General features: G+C 41.0%; 2 protein-coding genes across 3 annotated transcripts; one reads left to right on the forward strand and one right to left on the reverse strand.

Annotated features, from left to right (window-relative positions):
- Positions 1–346: 346 nt before the first annotated feature.
- On the reverse strand, positions 347–11685 carry os9 (OS9 endoplasmic reticulum lectin). 2 transcript variants are annotated; one of them, XM_085354106.1, is made up of 15 exons: positions 11522–11685; positions 10981–11163; positions 7570–7633; positions 7395–7471; positions 7205–7303; positions 5595–5796; positions 5253–5387; positions 4989–5104; positions 3874–3934; positions 3679–3758; positions 3376–3579; positions 3043–3244; positions 2473–2640; positions 1991–2100; positions 347–975 (listed from the first exon to the last, which is right to left on the reverse strand). In XM_085354106.1, the coding sequence occupies exons 1-15, from the start codon at positions 11672–11674 to the stop codon at positions 838–840; spliced, it is 1992 nt and encodes a 663-aa protein (XP_085210232.1). In that variant the 5' UTR covers positions 11675–11685; the 3' UTR covers positions 347–837. The 2 variants fall into 2 exon arrangements, with proteins under 2 accessions (XP_085210232.1, XP_085210231.1); XM_085354105.1 differs by having other exon boundaries at positions 3679–3761.
- A 4680-nt stretch (positions 11686–16365) lies between these two features.
- On the forward strand, positions 16366–23474 carry b4galnt1b (beta-1,4-N-acetyl-galactosaminyl transferase 1b). Its single transcript, XM_085354107.1, has 10 exons — positions 16366–16589; positions 16667–16843; positions 18004–18110; positions 18354–18391; positions 18478–18658; positions 21236–21328; positions 21433–21620; positions 21700–21840; positions 21935–22172; positions 23161–23474. Exons 1-10 carry the CDS (start codon positions 16375–16377, stop codon positions 23376–23378), a joined length of 1596 nt encoding a protein of 531 aa, XP_085210233.1. The 5' UTR covers positions 16366–16374; the 3' UTR covers positions 23379–23474.
- Positions 23475–24813: the final 1339 nt, after the last annotated feature.

Genomic DNA, 24813 nt, shown 5'->3' on the forward strand with positions numbered 1-24813 from the left:
GTGCATGTTTGCATTAATGTGGTGCACTGAATCTGATTGACACTGTAGATTTATTTGATTTCCAAGTTGAGATATATTAAATCCAGTTACTGTCAAAAACAAAAAGTATTCAAAATTTTTCTGTTCTCTTCTGAATTCACAGGACATTTGTGAAAAAACAAAACCAAAACTATATATCAACTGCCAGTGTGTGCAGACACTGTTTACTTGTTTGTTTTCACCAAATGGATCAAATCAGAAAGCTTCGAGGATCAGTGGAAACTGGAATTTGAGGGTTTTTTTCTTTTGTTTTCAACATTTTTTCTTTTACTTTTCAGTAAAAAGAAAGAAAGAAAGAAAGAAAGAAAGAAAGAAAGAAAGAAAGAAAGACGAACAAAACAACCTGTGCAGATCGTACAATCTGCTGAAGTAAACAGAATTCCCTTGTTGACTCACACTACGGACGTCTCTGTCAATGGCAACACAGAAGACAAACAAGTAATAATTTAATTGAGGATAAACAGTGTGCTGCAGACGACGTCAGAACTAATCGTGAATATTTAGTAAAACTGAAAACAAAAACTGAATCCCGTCAAAAAGGGGAAAATGCATAACTTCAACTGCACAAGTACAGCTGACACATTGTGCAACATATAAACGTTGCCCCATTAAAGACACTTGCATTATTGCCTATTCAAGCCACATGAACACATTTTCTGAATGTGTAAACAGCACAGGTTTTAACAGCAATGACCAAATCAAGTGGGCTTTCTCAAAATTATGACTAAACCTTAAGAGTCCTCCTCCCTCCTGCTCTCCATAGGAGTGCAACATCACAAAGGGTCACTCTGAATGAGCTCATATATCCACGTCATCTGAATCATAGGAGCTGGATGACTTTGACTCCTCCTGGGAATCTCCCCAAACAAATCTGTAGTTGTTCTCCAACTCCTGCTGCCTTTTCTCCTCTTTATAAACCTCTTCAGTGCCTCCAGTCTGGTGGTGGTGGGAGGGGGGGGGAGTAAAAACAGGAATGGGTTAAAAACTAAAACAACAAATCTAATCCACTTTGCTGCTAGAAGATTCATCAAATCTTGTGCTAACACTCAGCTGCCAATCAAAATTCAGCAAGGTGATTCCTACAGAGCAGGATGAAAAATATAAAAGTCCTCTACTGTCTAATTTACCATGAAGATAATAAGAATAAGACCAAAAAAATGAAATTGCACATTTGAGAGTGTAGGATCTTCTGTTACATAAAGATGACACAGAAATCTGTACCATAAAGTTCAAACATGTAACCACAGTGCTCGTGGAAGCTTATAAGAGCACCTTTCCTGAGCCCTCAGTCACACAGGTCTAGAGACCAGTTGGCAACTACTGTATCTGGCAATAACTGGTCGCAAAGGAAACTGTACCTACCAACGAATTGAGTAACTAGCCAGCAGCTCTTAATAGTGATGGAAATAGTTGCTTTTGGGTAGTGTGGCAGGAAATTGCACACACTATATTGCAAAGACAGAGGGGGGACGGGAATTCACTTAACATAAACAAATCTGTACTTAGAGTGCAGCCAGTAAAAGAAGCAGAAGTGAAAGCTGGCTCCACTTCAACATACACCAGGAAAAAGAGACGATGTAGCAGTCATGAGGGTCTGCTGTGAAAGTGACATTGACCTTTTCACCTGGTGACAAGGACATTTTGTTCCTTCTTTTCTTTAATACTGCGTCCACAAATTCTGTTGAATTGTGCTTACTGACATCTCAACTGATGCCCCCAGCCTGAATAAACTTTAAATGTGTCATAACTACAATCCAATGAGCTTTTGGTTTCTGTAATTAATTTCTGTGAAAGCAGACAAACACACAAGAACAGCAGGCCACTCTGTTCTTTCTTGCAGACAGGAAAACACTCAGCAAACTGTACAGCGCTTCCGTCAGACACAGTCCAAGCCTGCAAGCAACAGCTAGAAGCATTCAAAGGAACCCAATAGAAGTACTACTTCAGTTACCAGGAGATTAATGAGTAGCTCCCTGAAGGACTTTGTATCTTCCTCAGTCAGCCACTGATCACCTGCCTCTTCTGCGTTTTTTCGTGTCAAGATCTTCACTTCGATTTTTCCTAACAACAAAGAAAAACAGACGGAAGACAAAAAAGGTTCAGCAGTTACGCCTAACACATCCAAATGGCGTAAGAAAACTGCTGAACAAGTCAACAATGACAACGGGATGATTGACATGAATGACACAAACATATGAGTGGAAAAACACAGCACACCTGGCTGAGATATGTTCTTTGATTAAGGTGAGCTTTAAGCTTGCTATTATTTTTTTCCTTACATGAAAACAGATTTTTCAAAATCTTCTCTTTTTAACTCATTAGACAGGTTTTTATTTTACATAGGATACGAAGAGAAATACAGTGCTGTACACTGAAGATAACAGATGGAAGAGAGAAAAGGCCGTGAGTGTTTCGGGCACTCTCCCTTCATACCTTCGGCCTTCAGTCCTGCCTTCTCTAGCTGTTCTTTAACCACGTCCTTTATGTGCTGCCACTGCGGGTCTCCTTCGCCCACCTCCTGAACTTTCACCTCCCCATCAGGGTTGATACCCGTCTTATACTTAGTTATTTTGATCTTAACATGGTCGTCAGCTGCTTGGTCTAGGGTGACGAGACAAAAGAGGGACAAACAAGACAGTTCACCTCAAAACCCACCAGTAGGGCCACGAGATGAAGGAGGCAAGAGCCTCGCATAGCATTGTGTTATGAACATAGATTAAAATACTGTGTCTGATTTCAGAAATTTTAATTTAGATTTAGATTAATGCAATCAAAAGTCACCCACGGTGACATTAATGGCTGGAGAAGAAAGACTGCAACTGACCGAAAGTGATCTGATAACATAAATTCTCTGAATTCTTCAAATTCCATGTGTGGATCTTTCCTGAGATGGAGGATGTCATAACACACATCTACTGCACAGACTGATGAATTATGAAGATGATTATACACAGAGGGTGTGGACATGCACATGACTACAAAAGGGTCAAGCCCCCTGGTTACCTGGGTGCTTCGGAGCCAGGCTGGGGCTCCCCCGGGCTGGGTCGCTGGCTCTTTGGCCTCCGGACGTTTTCTGCTCTGGGTCCTGAACGTCTTTCTCCTCCAAATGATCGAGTATCTTATCCAGCGTCGTCTCCAGTGTCTGTGTTGCCTGAGTGCGGTCAAACTCCCCTTTCAGACCCTCTGTCTCGAGTTCCTGTTGAGCCTACAACACAGATAGAGCCAAGCAACGCCTAAAGTTAGTATTTAGTTTGGTCTTTTCCTTGTTACGTATCTGTCTAATCAAATTTTAGGTATTTTAGGTATCAACTTATATATATATATATAGTCTTAAACCTCGTTTATGATGTTGTCAAACTCCTTCTGCATTTCCTCCTTTATCTCTTCGATTTTATCCGAAGGCACAGAGAGGTCAGCCATCTCATCCTCAAACTCCTGTAGCACGGGGTCCTCTTCATCTTTCTCCTCCTCGTCAAGTTTCTCCGTTACTCTGTTGTGTCGTGCTGTCTCTTCTCTACTTTTGGCTTGATCTTGTGCTTTCTAAAAATAAAAACAAAACAGAAAAGGATTGGAAAGCCTATGCACTGCCAAGAGAAAAAAGGCAGTCATTTGCTGTCACTAACAACAGCAAATACTGACCTTCCTGTTACTCTCCTTAAGGTGCTGGACAAATTTCATCAGGTCTGCTGGGTCAGTGATGATTTTAAAGTTGAATTTTTCTACTAAAAAAGAAGAATATCAGAGAAGAAAAAGCTCCAGCTTGTATTTGCTTTGTTTTCTTTCTTTCTTTTTTAAATAAGCTGTGCACTAAAACAGCACTATCTTTCTCAGTACCTTCATCACCATCATCTATGATTTCATTGTCTGCATGTGAGGTATGGCCACCATCTGCTGCCTGTCAGAAAGAGGAAAAATCAGGTTAGAGGGAGGAAATGGTGACAGAAAGCATCTGACTGCCCCCTCTAGTGGTTAAAAAAGCCAGATCGCACTGTCAAAAATACCTGGAAATTCAGTATTATACGATATACACAGTACTACATTTAATAATAATCAAAAGTGTAAGTAACAGTAGAATGATAATCAGAAGATGTCAAAACTGTACCAAAATGAACATGTCATTGGACCTTGCAGAGCCAATTACAAATGTATTTTTATGGCTACATTTCAATTTGAGTTACTCACTGTTGTGTGTTTCTACCAAGAAGACAGACTGTTGCATCCAGAATTGAATTCAAAATCCTGCTCCTCACATACAAGGTCTTAAATAATCAGGCCCCATCTTATCTTAATGACCTTGTAGTACCATATCACCCTATTAGAGCACTTCGCTCTCGCTCTGCAGGCCTACTTGTTGTTCCTAGAGTATTTAAAAGTAGAATGGGAGGGAGAGCCTTCAGGCCCCTCTTCTGTGGAACCAGCTTCCAGTTTGGATTCGGGAGACAGACACTATCTCTACTTTAAAGATTAGGCTTAAAACTTTCCTTTTTGGTAAAGCATATAGTTAGGGCTGGACCAGGTGACCCTGAATCCTCCCTTAGTTATGCTGCAATAGACGTAGGCTGCCGGGGATTCCCATGATGCATTGAGTTTTTCCTTTCCAGTCACCTTTCTCACTCACTATGTATTAACAGACCTCTCTGCATTGAATCATATCTGTTATTAACCTCTGTCTCTCTTCCACAGCATGTCTTTTATCCTGTCTTCCTTCTCTCATCCCAACCGGTCGCAGCAGATGGCTGCCACTCCCTGAGCCTGGTTCTGCCGGAGGTTTCTTCCTGTTAAAAAGGAGTTTTTCCTTCCCACTGTTGCCAAAGTGCTTGCTCATGGGGGGTCATATGATTGTTGGGCTTTTCTCTGTATCTACTGTACAATGTAAAGCGCCTTGAGGCGACTTTTGTTGTGATTTGGCGCTATTCAAATAAAATTGAATTGAATTGCACTTGCTATACCTGATTCTCCTGTTGGAAAGTAGATGTTCTTGAACTTGCTGGCTTTGTCACTCCCTCCCAGAAGTCAGAGTCTTCTGCCTCATCTGACTCTCCATCTTTTGATACATCAGCAGGACCTGTTTCAAAACCAGAAATAGACACTCGTGTTAGAATCAGAATTAATACACAAACGCCCATTATGGATGGATCGGCACTTTATTATTAGGTGCACTGACAAGTTACTACTGCGGGGTCGTTTGCCTCATAAGCATCAAAAAAACTCACCTTTTCTACGACTGCTAGGCGATGTCTCCTCTGCTGTTACCTTTACTGCACCATCTCCTCCTTCATTACCAGCTAACATCTCATCAAGACTCCTCAATTCCTCCGAGATCTGCTCCACTTTACGTTTTGTGTCCGCTGGGAACGGAAACAGGATGATTGGCAGAGGAATCAACCACAAGACAAAGGAGAGAGCAAGCTTGAAGTTTGAAAGCCAAGTTAGCTTCTTAGCTGGTATTTTTATTAAAAAGACCACAATCTGTTTTAAAATGCGAAAAATAAAAAAAAATCAAGAGGCCTCCAAGATGCATTGCTTTGCCCTTCAATGTTTTTTTATTCACTCACAGACTTGTGCCTTGACGTAATCCATGTACTGTTGGGCACTTAGTGCTGGCTGGCACACAATGCCCTGAGGCTTGGCAGTGGATGGTGGCCGCAGGAATGGGTGCTGGCAGGTGCGACTGGTGTGAATTGTCAGCACATATCGACATGACTGAGGTTCATCTACTCGCGCAATGTAGTCACCTGAGCCTTCTTCACATACAAACTGGAAACAAAACAGAGCAAAAGTATGCAAACTACTTTGAGCTGAATTAAATGCCCAACTGTTTGGGCGCTGCTGGGTTGCAACATATTTGGTTCTTTTTTCTTTTCTTTTTTTTAGGTGAAAATGTTTAAATACAGTAAATAAACAGGGAATTCATCAACTGTTACAAATGCCAAAACACAGACAGATCAGTATAACCAACAGTGGCCAATCTCTGCTTTATTCATGTCTTAACAAGTGCTTACGACTGCCAATACCTTGGTGACTGAGAATTTACAGAGAACCTTTTTCCTGTTTGTGAAATGTTTCCTGTGTGACTAACACACACAACTGACAACTCAAATACTTTGACTCTACTCTCTTAAGGTTTCCTTCTGATCACTCTTCCACAGACCCCGATCATTTTCAGATCTTTAGTGAGTTCCTAAGAGGATTCCAGAGTTATTAAGTTTCACTACAACATCTGTGTAATCAGAGAATCATCATCTTCTGATAAACTTAATCTCCTGTAGAAGGGCTAAAGAGTCGACTAACGCCGTATCTCTAAACAAACAGCTGTATATGAATATCTGGGGACCGGGAAGCTTTCTGGATTTTATTTCTTCTCCTCTTTTAGTTCTTGTTCTAATAATCAGTCTCATCTGAGTGTGCAGTTAAGTCCCCATGTGAACAAAGCACTTGCCTAAATTAATCTCAAAACCATTAGTTTTCAGATGGCAATTTGTCTTAATTAGTTTGGGGGTTTAGGGTTGTTTAGCACTAAAAAACTGGCTGCTCCATGAGATTAAGACAGCTGACTAGATGACGGGTTCCTTCATTTAATAAGGTCAAACAGGTTTAGTTTTTGGACCCAATAAAGTATCAGGATGAGCAAAATACTTCACATGCCAAACTTTGCGTTTGGCATGTGAAGTATTTTTAGCTCTTTTAAGTACACAAAAAAGCATGCTGTCATAATCTGAACTAATGTCTAAGTCACAGTTTTAATTTTTCCAGAAAAACTAGCCAGCGTCTCCCACCTGACCTCCCTCAAAACTATTCATAAATATTTCTACACAGAAGGAATCGCAAAGATGACTCTGGCATTAAAGTGGAGGTAAAAATGGAGACAGTTAAGATGCTATAACTTGTTTTGACTAGACTACACTACAACAAAGAACAATAATAATTTCTTTAAAAATTAAAACTCAGCTGAGTCTTTTAAGCAAAGCAAACATAAAACATATTCATGTTCAAAATGTCTGCTGCTTGGGATATATTTAAAAGTGAAAGGCTTATAAATCTGCACAGGCATTTTGCATATGAGTGTTTGGATAAGCAAGGAGACAGTCAAAAATCAAAAAGAAAAAAAAAAGTGAAACACACAAATCATCTCAAGCAGGATGTGTTCCAAATGTAAATATCTCACCCGGACTTCAGTCTCTCTGGGATTTCCATTTAGGTCACACTTAGAGCCATTTACATAGGTCTGGCTGTGGTACCGCTTTAGCCTGTGCTGTTTGGAGGCCTGAGAGAAAAAACACAATGGATGCACCCACGATTGTTTGGTTCATATTGTACAGTCATGCAAATCAGCCACAACATAGAGGCAACTTTACCTTTGCTGTTTCATTGCTCCAATCAAATTCTGACTCATAATAACCCAGGAAGAGAATGTCTCCTTTGATCTCTGTGTCTAAGGACAAAAGAACAAAATTTGTCAAAAACAATAACTGAAAGCCTCTTGTAGGTTAAAAAAAACAAAAACAAAAAAACAGAGAAGTGGCCTCTCACCTTCAAGGTGGTATTGTCTGATATGCTGGCCATGGCAGAACTCGTACGTCCACCAGTCCTTCGTCTGCAGGACAGGTATTTCTGTTAGACTTTGACACAGTGCCTAAGCCTGAAACGGTCCCACGCATATATTTGTAAATAGGGCTGCCACAAACTATTATTTTTGCGATTAGTCGACTAATCAGATCATGCATCCATTGGACATACAGCGTACAGCTTATTGCACCAGCATGCATCTGCTCTTATATAACTATCATTAGCTTAAAGCTTTAAGTGTTTAAGGTATGTGCTAACTAAAAATTAAGACAAGATGATAGTTTATTAAATTTTAATGAAATTTGCAGGTTGTTTCGGTGAAGGTTAATAAACTCCTTGCTATCTAAAATATAACAGGACACCGGAGTATATTCTCGAGCATCTCACACTTCTGATAATCAGCTGTCTGCTTGACGTTTATTCAGTTGTGTAAAAACTATAACTTTAATCTCAGCCAAACCGATTTACTCAGGAAAAAATAAAATACTAAAAAAAAAGCCAAACAATAACATTTTTAAGTTATCTAAGTGACTTATGTATGTTTAATCTGAGTAGCGAAAGACCGCGGTGGGTTTGAAAATGATTTGCCGGGAGTCCGGTGTTCTCACGGCTCTAGTGACCTAGCCCCCGGCTAGCTATCGAGCTAGTGGGTAACAGACGTCTCCGAAAACGCCGGAGCGCTTTTGAAAATATGTGGTGTCTTGATAAACTGAGCAGATATTTGAGGTTTACACAGCTACATTCTCGCCTAAAAATATGTTAAACGTTTATTTTGTGACCCAGAAAGAATAATAAGAGTAATATTAAAACTAACTAGCTGCCGCTATTGTTGGAAACTGAGCTGGGCTGCGCTATGAATTCTGGGAGAGAGCTACTTCTTCGGGGTTTAACGGCAGCTGGCATCCTTGTACATGCAGTGCTGCCATCTTCTGTTTCAGTCCGTTATTACACTCTTAAATACTACTACTTATTCCTGCGTCTTTTGGGATCTTACAAAGCTTCAAACAACGCGTAATCGTGACTAGTCGACTAATCCTGGCAGCCCTATAAATGAGGACTATTTTTCAGGAAGTCTTGTGGTTTAATCAGATGTAACTTTGAAAATCTAAGTCAGACTCCCATGTTGTTTTTAGAGAATATGCTCTTTTCTTCTGGCAGCCCTTCCAAACAAGTCATACTTGTTCAGTCTTTTTCTAACTGTACTGTTGTAAACTTTGGGGTGGCTGTAGCTCAGGTGGCAGAGCAGGTCAGCCACTAATCAGAAGATTGGTGGTTTGATCCCAGGCTGCCTCCTGGCTGCATGCCAAATATCCTTGGGCAAGATACTAACCCCATGTTTGCCTACTGGTGGTGGTCAGAGGGCCCGGTGGCGCCAGTGTCCGGCAGCCTCGCCTCTGTCAGTGCGCCCCAGGGCAGCTGTGGCTACAACGTAGCTTACCATTGCCAGTGTGTGAATGTGTGTGTGAATGGGTGAATGACTGAATGTAGTGTAAAGCGCTTTGGGGTCCTTAGAGACTGAGTAAAGCGCTATACAAATGCAGGCCATTTACCATTTTAACATTTAACATTCTAACTGCGGCCTGTGGAGTTTGAGCTAGTCTCTTGGGTATTTTCCCAGTTTCTCTGAGGACTGCACAGGCTGACCTTGGGTTTTACTGGGACATCAACTCCTGGGAATATTGGCGGCTGTCTCAAATGTTGGGAAAAATTCTTACTGTAGAATGATGGAGTTCATTTTGAAGGCAATAGCTTTATAACTCATCAAGACTGATGGGCAGAAACAACTGATTCTTTGAGATCTTTGGTATTGTTTTTCCTCGTTGGTACTGTGCTAACACACCTGAATGCTCCAGAGCACATGATCAATTAATCAAGCACATTTGATTAACAGCACCAGGCTGTGACTTAACCTCTTTATGCCTATGGAAGCGGAAAGTGTGACAAACTTTCTTTGTCTCATGACTATACAAAAAACACATTGTAAGGAGCAGTGTTGGGGAGTAACGGAATACATGTACCGCCGTTACGTATTTAAAATACAAAATATGAGTAACTGTATTCAGTTACAGGTACCGTTTAAAAAGGTGGTATTCAGAATACAGTTACTTTGTTGAAATAAATGGATTACACTGCGGTACTTTCCTGTTTCATTTTGTCGCGGGTCAGGACTGTTTGGGTTTTGTTTGACAGCTACGTTCTTTTGTTCCAGGCGGCAGCGTTACGGTTGCCATGGTTACAGGGCGACGCTCTCTCTCTCTCTGCGACTGTGTGTTTCCTGGGTGAGAGAGCGCCTTTTCGTTGTTGTTGTTGTGCTAAGCTAACAGGCAGAATGCTACAAGCATAGCTCTAAAGAATGTAGCATCATGTTCAGTGTAGTCCGTGTTGCAGGGAGAATGGACTGCCATACACGTTATGGGTCTGTGAGCGCGAGGAGGGAGAAAAAGGGGAGTGGAAAGGTACGAGTTGTCATCGAGGAAAAACGGGAGCTGGAAGCATGTAAATATAATAATAACCACTGCAGCCAAGAAGAGTGCCTGACGAGCCCAGTTGTAAGTAAGCTATTAAGACTCGACTGTACAGTGTGTTCGTGTTTTCCTCCGAAAACAATAAGTTCCGTTGGAGCAGCCTTTCAACGCCTCTCTCTGTCTCTCGCAAGAAAAGTTGACCCACACAACAAAGTAAAGCTATTTTTCGGCTACGAGCCGACAGGGACCCCGCCGTATTAGTCAGAGGTCCCTTTACTACAGTTCGGAGTCGCGGACCTTCAGTAATAGTAATAAATCACACAGCAATAGTACATTCACGTTGTTGTAAAAAGCACGATAATATATTAAGTAATCCAAAGTATTCAGAATACGTTACTGTCATTGAGTAACGTAACGGAATACGTTACAGAATACATTTTGGGGCATGTATTCTGTAATCTGTAATGGAATACATTTTAAAAGTAACCTTCCCAACACTGGTAAGGAGATACATGGATAAGATGCACTGTGAGCAAGAAGATAGTGATAAAGTACTTGTGAGCTTTTGGGTAAACCTTAACACATAAGCTGAACAATTGAAAACACAGGTACATTAACAGATGTGTGTCTCTTAGATATACTGCTTTTGTACCCAGTCACTGATGCAGACGAGCAACCTTTAATCCAATGAATACTGAATCAAGAGCCTCCCAGTGTTGTTTTTGGCAAGCTTCTGGGGCATCCATGTGCGTTTTAAAAATGGTTTACTTAAGCTGGCAAATATACACACGCTTTCGGTGTGTTTTGCTCTTGTGTTCTTATTGTTGTATTATTATTGTAGTCACACAACTGTGTAAACAGCTTAAGCATTTCTCTGTTGGATTACACAGATAAGTAGTTAAGGACCAACCTTGAGTAGACATGGGGCATTGTGCATGGGCTTGAGCAGGTCTGGGATATCTGGCCCAGTGTAACCCTCCGAGTCAGGCTCAGTGGCGGGATCCTGATGAAAACGCACAGCCTGGGCTGGAAGTCGACACTCATAGAGCTGTTTGTACTTACTGGACACCATCATAACCTCCTCTGTCTTAGTCTACAAACGTAAGACAGACATGGAAAAGGGGGTGAATTTAATGTTGACACACATGTTCACACATTACCAACGCATCAGGTGAATGCAAACAGATAAAAACATGGTTTGCGGCTTTACTTTTAGCTAGTTATAGACATGTGGCAATGAACATAACAGCTGTCACAGCATGCTGTGACGTACTTCACCTGAGAATTACTCGTCTTCATGTAACTCTATAAGATTTATTTTAATATGTTTTGTGCTTTTATGACATCAGGTCTCACGCTTTGTGAATTATTTGACACTATTAATAGTAAATAAATAACGCTAGCTCATATTTAAGCTAACAAGCTATATCCGTTAGCATTTTCTGACTCACCTGCCCCAGGATGACAGGATCGGGAAGAATCTGAATCCCATATTTCATGTCATTAAGCTCCTCCAAATTCAAGAAGCCCGGGACACAGAGGGGACATGTCAACAAGAAAACGTACAGTCTCTTTAACAACCAAACCAAGGAAGCAGCCATCATTGACTATCGCCTCTTACCCCTGTCTGACAGCAACAACACACAATGCCTGACATGGTAGCAGCGGATTGGTCGAGGTGAAAAGCCCTGCTTTGTCATTGGCCAATTTCCAAGTCAATCAAAGTTTTTCCCGAGTTCTGAGGTGCGTTTGGTTTTCATACCAGCGGAGAGTCAATGAACGGCGTGTTTGTGCTATATTTAGCACGCTAATGAATAACAGCACATCTCCGCTGTCACCGCCTGTCTTGCGATGAAATAGGCTCACACATAAGCACGAAGACAAGGCGGGCTGTCGCATGGTAAAATGTTTGGTGGGGGGTGTCTTCGTTTGTTTCATTTTGTTTTGATGCAAAGCAGTCCCAAGTAACTGATTTTAAAGGTTTACAATAACAATTAGGTAAAATAATGACAAAACAATAAAACGATTCATATGATACCCAAAAAGTACACACCGAGCTGAGCGAAAAGTGCAGTCAAACTACTGGGTTTAAATATCTGGTGAGGAAAAAATCAAGAGTTCCTTGAAGAAAAAAAGCATTCCTTAACAGAATACCAGAGAGGAGGGGAAGTACAGAGGGTGAGATACTATAAAAGCTGAAAAAGCAGTACACATATTTATCGACTGTGTGCACAGACGCCCACACACACACCAATCTAAACATGTATGTAAACATAAATCTTATTGTTTGATCATAATTCTCCTTTTTTTTTTTTTTTTTGAGAAATCGTGCAGTCAGTTCAGTGTTATCCTCTCCTCTATGTCTGTGTGTGTGCGTGCTCAGCTGACTGACCGCTGATGAGTCTGGTGTAGCGGCGATATCGGTGCGCTCACCGCTGCGCTGCAGCCGCTGTTGCTGCAGGGGGAGCATCCGTCCAACAGCCTGCAGTGCTGCGATGCGCGGCAGCTCCTCTCTGCGCCTCTTCCCCCCGCATAATCGTTTTCAAGACCTCCGAGGAACAGATTCGTGAGAGAGGGGCGAGCTCCGTGCAGCAGGGAGGTGAAAGAGTCTGTAGTGTGTGCGTCTTAACTGAGGTGAGCTTTGGGGTTATTTGATTTTTTCTACAGTGGCCCGTGTCCCCGTCTTCGGCAGGGGATTTTTTTCTGGGGTTGTTGTTTTTCAGCTCTGACTGAACGTTTGACAGCTTCTTTGATAGACAAAGAGGGGATAGGCGTGAGATTTTTTTTTAAATTTTTGACATTAACATGGTGGTAAAATAACTAAATGCACAGTATGTCTTTATTCTGGAGATGTTTTTCAGCATATTAGAAGTGCTGTTTAAAGATAATTTCGGATGCATGGGTTTTCTTGCGCTCTCACTCAGAATAAGGAGGGCTAATAGGCCTGTGTTTAGCCGGGTATTTATATTCGCTACCTCGGATTTGTGTACACACATTCGCATTATTTTTTTCCATATTTTCCTCATGTTTCACAGTACGAAGGAAGGTGTGCTAATTTTGTGCTAATTATCCCAAATAGTCCGAAACATGCGAGCAAATCTTTGGTAGGAACCCACGGACTATATGCATGCCCATAGCATGTTCACCGCGGCACTCCCTACCATAGGCTCGTTTTTAGGTTAATGACAACAGCGTGCAGCACACAGCTATGCTATGTTCTGATTGGCTTAGATTATCTGTTATGTCTTAGGGCTGTTCCACTATCGCTGCTAATTATCATTCAGACGGGGAGATCAAATCTGGGAGGCCTGCAGTAATGCAAAGCAATGTTTTGCATTACTGCAGGCATATCTTCACAGATATGCATCATGTCATGTTGTCTTACCTTACAATCTCTGTTGAAATACAGTACTATGCAAAAAGTCGAGACCAACCCCTCATTTTTTATATTTTGATTCCAGGAAGCCAGATTTGTAATTATTTAAAAAGTAGACATCCTGAAGGTCTTAAACATTTTTCTTTCAAAGTCGTTGGCTGCTTATTGACCTAGTTTCAGTCTGGTCCTTGTACCTGAGCAATCTCACAGGAATGTTTTTGTTATTGCTGTTTTGTAAGCCACTGATCTATAAACAATTCAAACATAATCAGGGGATGACCTGTGTGGTGTCCACATTTAGTTAATAACTTGGCAAAGAACCAATTCTAAATTGTATTTTTTTTTTAACATAATGAAAACTGCAAGAAAACTCTGAGGTATAGCAGATTACCGATTATTCAAGAACTAGACTGAAAGGTACGACAGTGAGTGGCCAAAGCCATCTGTAAGCCATCTGCTGATTTAGAGGAACATTGCTAGTTCTGATCCTATTAATCTTTCCCCTGTATTGATTTAGTTTTTCCCCTCCAGCCCTTTGTAAAATGTGGAGATACAGAAATTCTTTTATTGCTGCCATATAACCTGCATCATTATAATTGCATTAATAACATTCTACAGCATTATTCCATTTAATAATATTTCTCACAGTATTGATATTGCATTAAAGTTGTTTATTGAAGATGTTAATTTAAGGATCCTTTCATTATGTTAACTTTTATTACAGATACAGCCAGGAGTATTTCATACACATTGCATAATATTTGTGCTCATTTAGAGTTATTGCATTAGTCTACAAGAAGGTCTTAAGCTTTATGAAGCGCGAGTCTTCACAATCTATTGTGAAAAGGACTAAAGCATAGAAGGATAATTGCATGCATGCTTACAATAGTCAAAGGAGCTTGCAAAGAAAAGCGTCTGGACTTCTTTAAGTTGCTTGAAGACGTTTCACCTCTCATCCGAGAAGCTTCTTCAGTTCTAAGGTCAAATGGTGGAGAGTCCCAGATATAAACCTAGTGGGAGTAACCCCCCACAGAGGGACAAAAGGACCCCCTGATGATCCTCTAATCGCCTGAGCCAAGGTGTGAAACTGGGTGTGGGTCCCAATCAGCCAGAGTTTCGGGTGAGTTCATTGTGAAACCTGGATGAGAGGTGAAACGTCTTCAAGCAACTTAAAGAAGTCCAGACGCTTTTCTTTGCAAGCTCCTTTGACTACGATGACCTGGATGACTGAGAACCTTCACAGACATGCTTACAATACATATAATCTAGGAATGTGTCAGGCCTGAGGCCTTAACTCATTTAGCTTCCAACTGCATTTTAGCCTACTTGGTAACAGATGACCGGAGTCGACAACCAGCCCTCAGAGACCTCGAAGGCTTGAAGTTATTACCTTGTTTGGAAGATGTTATAGGAATGAGAAGTTCTATGTCTGTTTATAGCCATCTAAAATGTACCATTTACTGTAACTGACGTCTTTAACCTATTTTTACGCCATGGGGGGGCGGATACCTCACTGCTTTAAAAGTGTTCTCAACATGTATTTTTGTCAGAAGACATATGCTGATGTTTTCTCCTGGGTGTTAATAAACTCACCGTTTGATTGCACTTTCCTGGGGCCTCCGTGGTTTGTGACACTGCTCTACATTGATTGATTTCGTGACAAAAACTAATTTCCCCCGGCAGCTGTGGTACCATGCAGTCACTTAATGACACTACATGGTCACTTACCTCATGATAATATAAGTTTATATGCACTTCAGGTTTCTTAAGAGTACATTCTGTTATATTATTATTAGTTGTTATCCACTTTTTCAGTCTGTACTCTTTGAGTTGTTTTTTTGTTCTTTCCAGATGGAGAAGGCGCTTGCTCATTTCCACGAATGTTTACATGGTTTCTGGAGATGCAGGTGTCAACAGAGGTTTTCCTTTCAATGACTGGATAGAGGCAGTGAGGTATATATTCCTATAAATACTTTTTAAACTGCTAGAAATGAAAGTCTGTCTGCTAAATGGTTACAGAATGTTTAATTTAATGTCTTATCTCCTCCATTTGTGGCAGTGAATTTTGTCATTGTAAGCAAGCCTACACACACACACACACACACACACACACACACACACACACACACACACACACACACACACACACACACACACACACACACACACACATACAAGAGACAGAGTCTTGATTCCATCACTTCAAAGGTTTTCTACATTATTTCTAACACTAGACTTTTCCTACTCTGGACATAAACAAAGTCGTCATCATTAGATGTAAGCATTTATGTCTTTAACAAGAAGGCTGGATTCCTACTTTGTAGCTGTGTATAATATTTACGTTCCCACAATATGAGCAATCCATTTACAAGAATACCATCTCGCCCACACCCAAGTGCATGCAGAATCAGAAATGGAGTTTTTGTTTCTCACAGCTGGAGGAGAAAGAAGAAATTGTGTTGGCAAGTTTCTAGAAGAATTTTCTAGAAGAATCGAGGAGAAAAAATATGGGAGGGGAATGAGGGATCGGAAGGCATTCATGATTTCATTATGCTGATCCTTTCAGCAGATATATAGATCTCTTTTAATGGCTCCACTGTGAGTGCAACCACAAAAATGCGAATAATTTTCCATCGATCTGTAGCTGTGGTGACGACTTAGAAAATCTTCTGAGACTATAATTAAACAACTGCGATTAAACAACTTCCTGTGGGCTGTTTTTGGGGTTGAGCTGAAGTGGAAGGGGTGGTGCAGGGGGATGACATAACCTTTTAACTTTAGCAAAACCTCACAAAGTTGTCACACAAAACAGAGACTGTTGATTTTGTTCCCGTCACTTAAATCGCATTCCTGTTCAGAAATATCGTCAGAGTATAATTATAGAAACCAGAGCGTCATCCAGCATTCTAATCTCTGACAGGTTCCAGGATGCGGTCCATGAGGAAGACGGTGTTGCTAGTCATCTTGGTGTCTGTGGTGCTAGTACTGGCTCTCCTCCATTCGTGGCCCACTCGGGGTTATACCACAGTGGATGTTTGGCAGCGACCAGCGTTTATAGTAGAGAGGCATCTGGAAGAGAGGGTCCCTGAGTCAGACCATCGATTGAGCAACATTCCCTTCCATGTAAGGGATAATGTGGCGAGGTAAGTAATGCTATTTTGAACCAAAGCGGACGGACCTGAGCTTAAATCTGATCACACGTGTCTTATAATCTGTCCAGTTTGCTGGCACGTAATGGATGCATATGTGAGGGCGAAAGTGGGGGGGTAAACCTACCGTTCGCACAACTCTTGTTCCCGCGGGTGTCAGCTCACCCGCTGCACACTGCCTTCGAGGCTTCAGAGCTGGAGGAGATGAAGAGGAGACGGGCTAAAGAGTACAGCAGCTTTCAGACGAGGTAAGGAGTACTTAAGAGATGTTTCACATTTTTTTATCTGTGTGGCTAAAATATTATTATGTGGCCTGATGTGTTGTTTTATTTAAATTAAATAATGATGTAACAAAATGTGTTACTTGAAATAATCCATCTGTCTCAGTGCACGCTACAGGAAATTGTTTTTTAGACTTATCTATCTCTAACATGGAAAATCATCCATGATCTCACATCACTATCTGCTGATCTGCTTCGCTTTGTGGTTTGTTACTACGCGGTTTGAATATACATGCATTAGAACATATATAAACACAGACCTTGCTTTTTGCTTGCTTCCTGTACACAACTGGCAGCCTTAAAACCTCCCCGCATCTCTGTGGATCGTGCAGGAGTTGTGCATTAGTAAGGCTACATAGACGGGTATTTTTGAAAATGCAGCTTTTTCTATTTGTTCGGGCCTTTCGTCCACACGTAAAAGCGTTTTGGATCACTGAAAATAGAGGTTTTTTAAAAACTCAAGTTTTGCGTTTACGTCTGTACAAAGAAAACAGAGATTTAGCCACGCAACGTCAAAGGTGAGCGCCTTTTTTTGACGTCAAGCTGTGCGTCACGTTATTGTTTACATGAGATGAATTTTGTACAATGGCAAGTATAGATAAAATACTGTTGCTTTTAATCTTACTATCTGCAGTTTTTACACGCTTACATACACACACAGTTACTGTCCCTCCATTTAGAAACACAGAGGCATCATAGTGAACATCGACGCGGCTTCTACATGCAACACAGACGCTGTCACAATCCAAATCCCGACGCCATTATTATGAATCACTCAGACTAAATTTTCAGTTTCTTTATTGAATAAACTCTGGCTGAGAGAGCCAGTGAGACAAAATCCACTGAATACTGACTCTAGTTATTAACATTTGAAATGATGAAGGCAATTAAAAAGTAACACAAAATTAGCCACCTTTCCAGAAAAATTTAAACTTTTCAGAAGTACTGAAATTAATTCCTAATACGACAAAACTTGTTTTTATCAAAAGCTTTGCTCTCCAGTAAGAAACGTGAGGTCATTTTAATAATGATATCCGCGGATAATAGTAATTGTGACTGTTATTTGCGAAGAGCTTCCTGCTTTCTGCTTGCTGTGCTTGTTGATGGAAAAAAAAATCTCATTTCAGGTCAAAGACCCCTGCAGATCTACTCATTATTGCTGAGGCTAACAGCCCCTTGCAGTATCCAACACAGGGGGTGGAAGTACGACCCCTGAAAACAAGCATCATCCCAGGTACGACTTCAGCGAGTGAGCAACTCAGATATTTTTGAAAGTCTCATGGTTTTATCATTTGAAAGTAGTTAAACTGGCCCCTAAACATTAAAAATTAACCTGAACTAGAGGTGGTTTATATACTGGATATTCTTTGTACCTACATATATTGTAAGGTCACCCCTCTGAAAGGCCTTATTTATCCAGCTGGTGCATACAGGAAATGGACTGAAAATCAATCAGTGTTTGTTTCTCCTTTTCCAGGCTTGGCCTTACATGACCTTCCCAGAGATAATTACTCAGTGAGTGCTCAAAAGTGTCTGTCTTTAAATATTTTAGATGCCTGCAGTCCTCTGACCTTGACCGCTATTCTTTCCATCATATGCAGATAAACATCACTGCCACGCTGGGAACTCTAAATGTGGCCGCGGAGGTAGACGAGGTGAAAATCAAAGGTGATGGCGAGATGCACATGACTCTTTCCAGCCGCCTGCTGCCGAACATGAACCGACAGCTGCAGTTCGTCACCTACACGAACACGCTGTTTCATCCCAGCACGGCAGACACAGGTGAGCCCTCGGAAACAATCCACCGTCTTATCAGCTCTGGACTTTGTTCTTCTGTATTTTTCAGCAAATTCCACAAAGGAGAAAGTAAAGATACAGAAAAAGAATCATCTCACACCCTAATTTGAATCTGTGTTTAAATTTAAAGCAATATGTGGATTTTTTTTCACTCTCGGTCATTAGATGAAAACTCTGATACTTTGATCATGCATATACAGTATATACGAAGGTACAGCAGGAGGTGACTGACATGCATGCTTCCATCTCCCGTTTCTGGTAGGTGGCAACTCATACTTTTAGACTCTCCTTTTTCTCCCTCCCTCGTGCTCACAGACACATAACGGGTACAGCAGTCCATTCTCCCTGCTGCACGGACTACACTGCCCATGAGGCTACATTCTTTAGGGCTATGCCTGTAACACTCTGCCTATTGCCTTGATATTAAATCATTTTTGGAGTAAAAATTCAAAAAAATATTTCTTCACGTCATTATGCGGCCCGCAAGTAGGGCCGCGAGATTGAGACACAGGCATTAGAGCCTCTTCATGCGCGTTTTGTTTGGGTTTTCACCGGCGTGGAATTACCAAATATAGAGAGGGCATAGCCTAACATATGAAACAGGAAAATACCGCAGTGTAATCCATTTTTTTCAACAAAGTAACTGTAATAGAATACAGTTACTCATATTTTGTATTTTAAATATGCAACGGCGGTACATGTATTCCGTTACTCCCCAGCACTGTCTGTACAACACCAGGATTGTTTTGTTTGTTTGCCATCATCGCATTATCAGACGTGGCTAACCTTCCCGAGTGTCTCCAGCCTTTATACTAAGCTACTCTGTGTACCTTGCTTTTTTTTCCCTTTTCAGTGGCCTCACACCTGCTCTTGTATGGTATTCCTGGCAGAGAAAATTATTTGCAGAGCTGTTTCTCTTGAGCTAGAATTGGGCAACCAAGCAGGATTCAGTCTGATATCAGAGCCTCTTTGTTTCGCACAAAATTAACAATAGTAAGCATGCACAAAACCTGAATGGCTGAAGGCATGTTTGCCCTTGTCTTTTGACTTTCTGCCTGTATAGTATAACCCAGTTTCAAAACAGCTGGGGCACTTTTTAAAATGTAAATAAAAACTGAGTGCAATCGATTTTATTCACAGCAAAACTTAGAAAATACATTGAGTCTTTATAATGAGAGTATGGACCTTTTACAAAAAGGCAGATCAGCATTTTGTCTTCATGACAGAATCATGTCTGTCTTTAATGCACGCGCATCTGAGTGATGTAGGACATTAAATCGAATTTGCCTAACCACAAGTAGGAAAGGCTTTCACAATCTTTCCGCTGAGGATGACAATGTATCTGAACACTTGAACATGACCATAGCTGGACTGGTGCATCAAACCCCGTGTTCCTGTCTCACAAGAAAAAGTAAAACCCACAGTGAAAAACTGTCTTTAAAGCTCTTTTAACAACTTTTTGCCATTTCAACCAACAGAAACAAGACATTGCCTTGTCTTGTCCCTTGCAAAAAGAGATTTATCAAGGTTCTCTGAATCTTTCGATGATATTTTTTTACTGCAGATGACGAGATATTTAAAGTCTTCACAGTTTTACAGTGAGGAACACAATTCTTTCACAATCGGTAGACACTGTTTTATGCAGATTGGTGAACCTCTCCCCTTCTTTACTTCTGAGAAAACTTTTTAAGATGCTTCTTTTTTCCTTAAATGGTCCTCTAGCTATTTCTTTTCTATTTTTAGTAACACTTACTTTTCCAGCATTTCCTGTCTCAATTGGGGACATGTTGCTTCCATCAAATTTAAACTGAACTAATATTTTCCTTAAACTGGCCGTTTAAACACTGGATATGCTTTAATACAGTGATCCCCAACCTCCAGTGTCAAACAATATTTTCACGAACTGGCCTTTAAGGTGTCGCGGATAAATACAACAAAATAAAATGATATGACCAAGACAAAAACCGTGGTAATTTGTAAATATGATAATAAATGCGAATTCACTTTGTAATTGTGTAACTTTATTAGCATTTTCCTCCTGAAAATGTGCCAACAACATTGCGAGTGACATCCTCCTCTCTGCCCCTTAATGCTCTCTGGTCACTATGGTAACATTTAAATATTTCTTTCAAAATAAGACACACAACTACAAAGACCCAGGGAAACCGAGTTGACAATAAAAATGCTGAAAACCATAAATTTCACACCTGAGCTTCAACTCTCGCGTCCCAGTACCGAACGACTCGGCCTGGGGGTTAATATCTGTTAATAACATCTGTCTTTACTTGTCATCCCAACCCTGTAGAGTTTTTATGAAAGGTAAATTAGCCGTAGGAGCTAAAAGTGCTTTGTGTTTTGTTTTTTTGTGTTGTTTTTTTTACTGGAATTGTCTATAAAATGCTGTAGAGTTTAGCATTTTAACCTGAGGGTCTGAAAAATTGGTTTTGTACAAAGACATGACATTGTTATGTCTACATGCTTTATGAGAACCAGATGAGAGTGAGGCATTCATAGTTTTATCTTAATGATACTCGTGTTTTTTTTGTGTCGGGGGTCTTTTAGTGCAGCTTGAGACAGAGGGACATCAAGCTGTCTTCAGCATCAAGATCCGACACGGAACAACACCTAAACTGTACAACACTGGATCCAAAGGAGGTACAGCACCGGCATGTTGACGGTGTTTGTAACTAAAGTCAGACGTCCTTTCTGAGTCAAACAGCACTTTCTAAAGTCAGTTTTCCTCCATCAACTCTCTGCAGAGTACAACATCAGCGCCCTCGTGACAATAGCCACAAAAACGTTCCTGCGTTACGATAAGCTTAGAGATCTTATCGACAGCATCAGAAGATACTACCCTACTGTTACCATAGTTATAGCTGATGACAGTGAAAATCCCCAAACCATCTCTGGGCCTTACATCGAACATTACATCATGCCCTTTGGAAAGGTAAGGACACACTGAAGTCTTCTCCCTGCTGTCACTGGTGATGCGATCTCAATCTAAACCTCAGCGTTGCGTCTCTTAGGGTTGGTTTGCCGGCCGAAACCTGGCCGTGTCCCAGGTGACCACGAAGTACGTACTGTGGGTGGATGATGACTTCATCTTCACAGCCAACACCAAGCTGGAGAAGCTTGTAGATGTTTTAGAAAGGACCACTCTGGATCTAGTGAGTAGCAGAAGAATATTTTTTTTCTTTTTCTCAGTTAATATTAAAGTTTTGGGGCTCTTGTAGAGACAGTGTATCTATGTGTGTGAACTAGGTGGGTGGTGCAGTGCGGGAGGCCACGGGGTACACCGCCACCTACCGTCAAACCATCTCCATTGAGCCAGGAGAGGAAGATGGTGACTGTTTACACATGAGGAGAGGATTTCATCACGTCATTGAAGGCTTCCCCAACTGCGTTGTGACTGATGGGGTCATCAACTTCTTTTTAGCTCGCACAGACAAAGTCCAGCAGGTCGGCTTTGACCCACGCCTCACCAGGGTCGCTCATCTGGGTGAGTACAGGGCTTCCTTTCATATCAAAGGAGCAAATTTAGCATCATGCCATCTGTTATTTATTCAGTGTTTTGACTGCCGGATGCAAAAATATGCCAAAATTGAAAAGAAAAAAAAATGTTATCATTATTATTATTTACGCATTTATACACAAGTCTTGAGCCACCATTCTTTTTTTTGTAATTGTCTTGGGAAATATTTCTTCAGGCATTCAGAAGCTCTTTGAAAGTTTTTCTTTCTTTGAGTGTCCAGAACCCAGGCCTCAACATTGTTGAAGCAGTGTGGGATCAGAAAACAGAACAAAAGGCAGCAAACACTCAGCTTTGAATGTCCTTTGAGAAGCCTGAAGAACTATTCCTGAAGGCTGCTTCAAGAAATTATAGGAAAGCTAAAGCTCAGGCTGTGTTTAAGGAGAAAGGTGGTAAAACCAAATATTTACTTTCAAGCTTGTTAGAATTGTACAAACACTGTTTTTGATCACCTATTTCCCATTTGTTCTAGAAAAATATATAGAAATGAGGTGTAACTCAAGACTTTTGCACTTTATCGTATATTCATATTCATTGTTTTTCTATCCTCCTGCAGCACTGAGTCAATTTGTGTGCCATATCAAGTTAATTTAATGTTTCCTTAATCATTTAAGAATAAAAGAGAGATGAATATCTCAGATTAAGGTATTGATAGCAACAATATCTTAGCAATTTAAGAAAAAAGATTCATATCTTATTTTACTTACTGAGACGATAACGTGTGCAAGATAATTTTTGCTAGCAAATTATGCTGTGACATTTTCTTATCAGCACACACCACCATGGAGGAGTCGCAGCTCGGCTTTAATTTACCTACATTAAACTGAATGAAATCTGATTTAAATGGAACATTTAGCTCACGCCACCTTCTCCTCACTTTCATACCTGAAATATTTCATCAATTAAAAGTGTTCCTGACCCACTGAGGGATGTTTACCCCTCTCCCTTTTTTTTCTAGAGTTTTTCATCGATGGCCTCGGCTCTCTCCATGTGGGCTCTTGCGATGATGTCATTGTCAATCACGCGACCAAAATCAAACTACCCTGGGTAAGCCAGTCAGAGAGCGACAAGACCTACGCCAAGTTCCGTTACCCATCAGCCTCCTCTGATGCCACGCACACCAAAAACGGCCTCCTGTACTTCAAGAATCGGTTTCAGTGCTTGACTCATAATTAGCTTCCCCTCTCCTCTTTTTCTCGAAGGTTCCTCCGCTCTCCCCGAGTTGCCAAAGAAGTTCTCCTCCCCCACGCCCTGTCAGATAAAATTTTGGTTTGCCTTCTCTTGAGAACCTTGAAATTATTTTTCCAGCTTCAGCCTTTAGAGCAGTTTTAGCATGTTTTATCTGTCAGTGCACAGCTCTGCAGTGAGCTAAAAAGTCCTCTAGCATCTAGAAGCCCAACAGAAAAATTTAGGCTTCCTTTTTGGTGTGAAGACAGGAGAAAATGAGCTGCAGTGCCCAGTAACATCTCGAGTCATAAAGGAATCTTGCTCATACCCTGCACAAAGACCAGGCTTTGGGAGAACCGAACAGGTAGCAGCCAGTGTAACTTCATTGTCATGCTGTTTTGGGTAGATGTGCATGCATTCTCCTTCGATTTGCACTAGCCGAATATAGAATTGAGCTTGGAACAAGGTCTTTCTGTCAGTGACAATAAACCCTATCAGTTAAGTGACAGAGCTGCAGACTCGGAGCTCCAGTGTGACCTCCTTGCCAATGCCACATGAAGAACATGTTCCAAGTCTTTTCATTTGTCGGGTTCTGGTACTGACTGGCCGTGCCAAAGGTCTGGATGCTGCTAGCTCTTGGGTGCTTTAATCTGTGTGTGCATTATGGTTTTACTGCCCATTACCCAGAATCCTTTTGTGTCACCCATGGAGAGATAAGTAAGATCTGAGGAGGAGAACCTTTTGGTCTCAGTTCATCAGGTGTTACCTGGTTGCGGGAGCAGCTGTAATCGTCGTCTTCTGCTGTTTGTCTGTTTCCCCAACAAGCATCTGAGGAAAACGAGGCGTTTGAGTGCTCACCACCGGATCTTTACATGTGGCCAAAAGAAACATTGGTTGAACTAAAGTACTTGTAAAATACTCACATCATTATGAAAAGAGGATGGAGAAGGGGGGGGGGGGATGAAGCAAGAATACAGTTTTTATACTGAAACTCCTCTTTGGAGCACTCCTGCATGTCAGAGACTCAAGTGGTGATGCTGTTCTTTTATACCATGGTCTTTAGATGGCACCCTTGTATCACTGTATTTGTTTCCTAAGCAAGTTTTTTAACTTTGTTTTGTTAGCAATAAGGTGCCAGAGATTTATCAACTGTTTTTTTTAATCCCCAAGAGAAATATCGACTTATTTGTAACTATTTTATTTATTAATTTATTAACAATTTGTTTGCCTTTTATTAGATAGAACAGTGAAGAGAGTCAAGTAAGCAGGGGGGTGTCGGGTCAGAAAGCAGCACATCGGAATCGAACCTGATCTGCTCTGAGCTACACCGGCATCTGTTTGTGACTTTTAATTCATTTCTATTTTTCACCAAAATGTGACGTTCGTTCTGTTGATGGAAGAAACTAACAGCAGTGTTCCTGCTGCTTGGTTTGTATGTAGTTGT

This window comes from Diplotaxodon limnothrissa, linkage group LG5, assembly GCF_057381915.1.
Source record: "Diplotaxodon limnothrissa isolate DT_005_m linkage group LG5, D_limnothrissa_male_GT1.1, whole genome shotgun sequence".
Classification (NCBI taxonomy): domain Eukaryota; kingdom Metazoa; phylum Chordata; class Actinopteri; order Cichliformes; family Cichlidae; genus Diplotaxodon; species Diplotaxodon limnothrissa.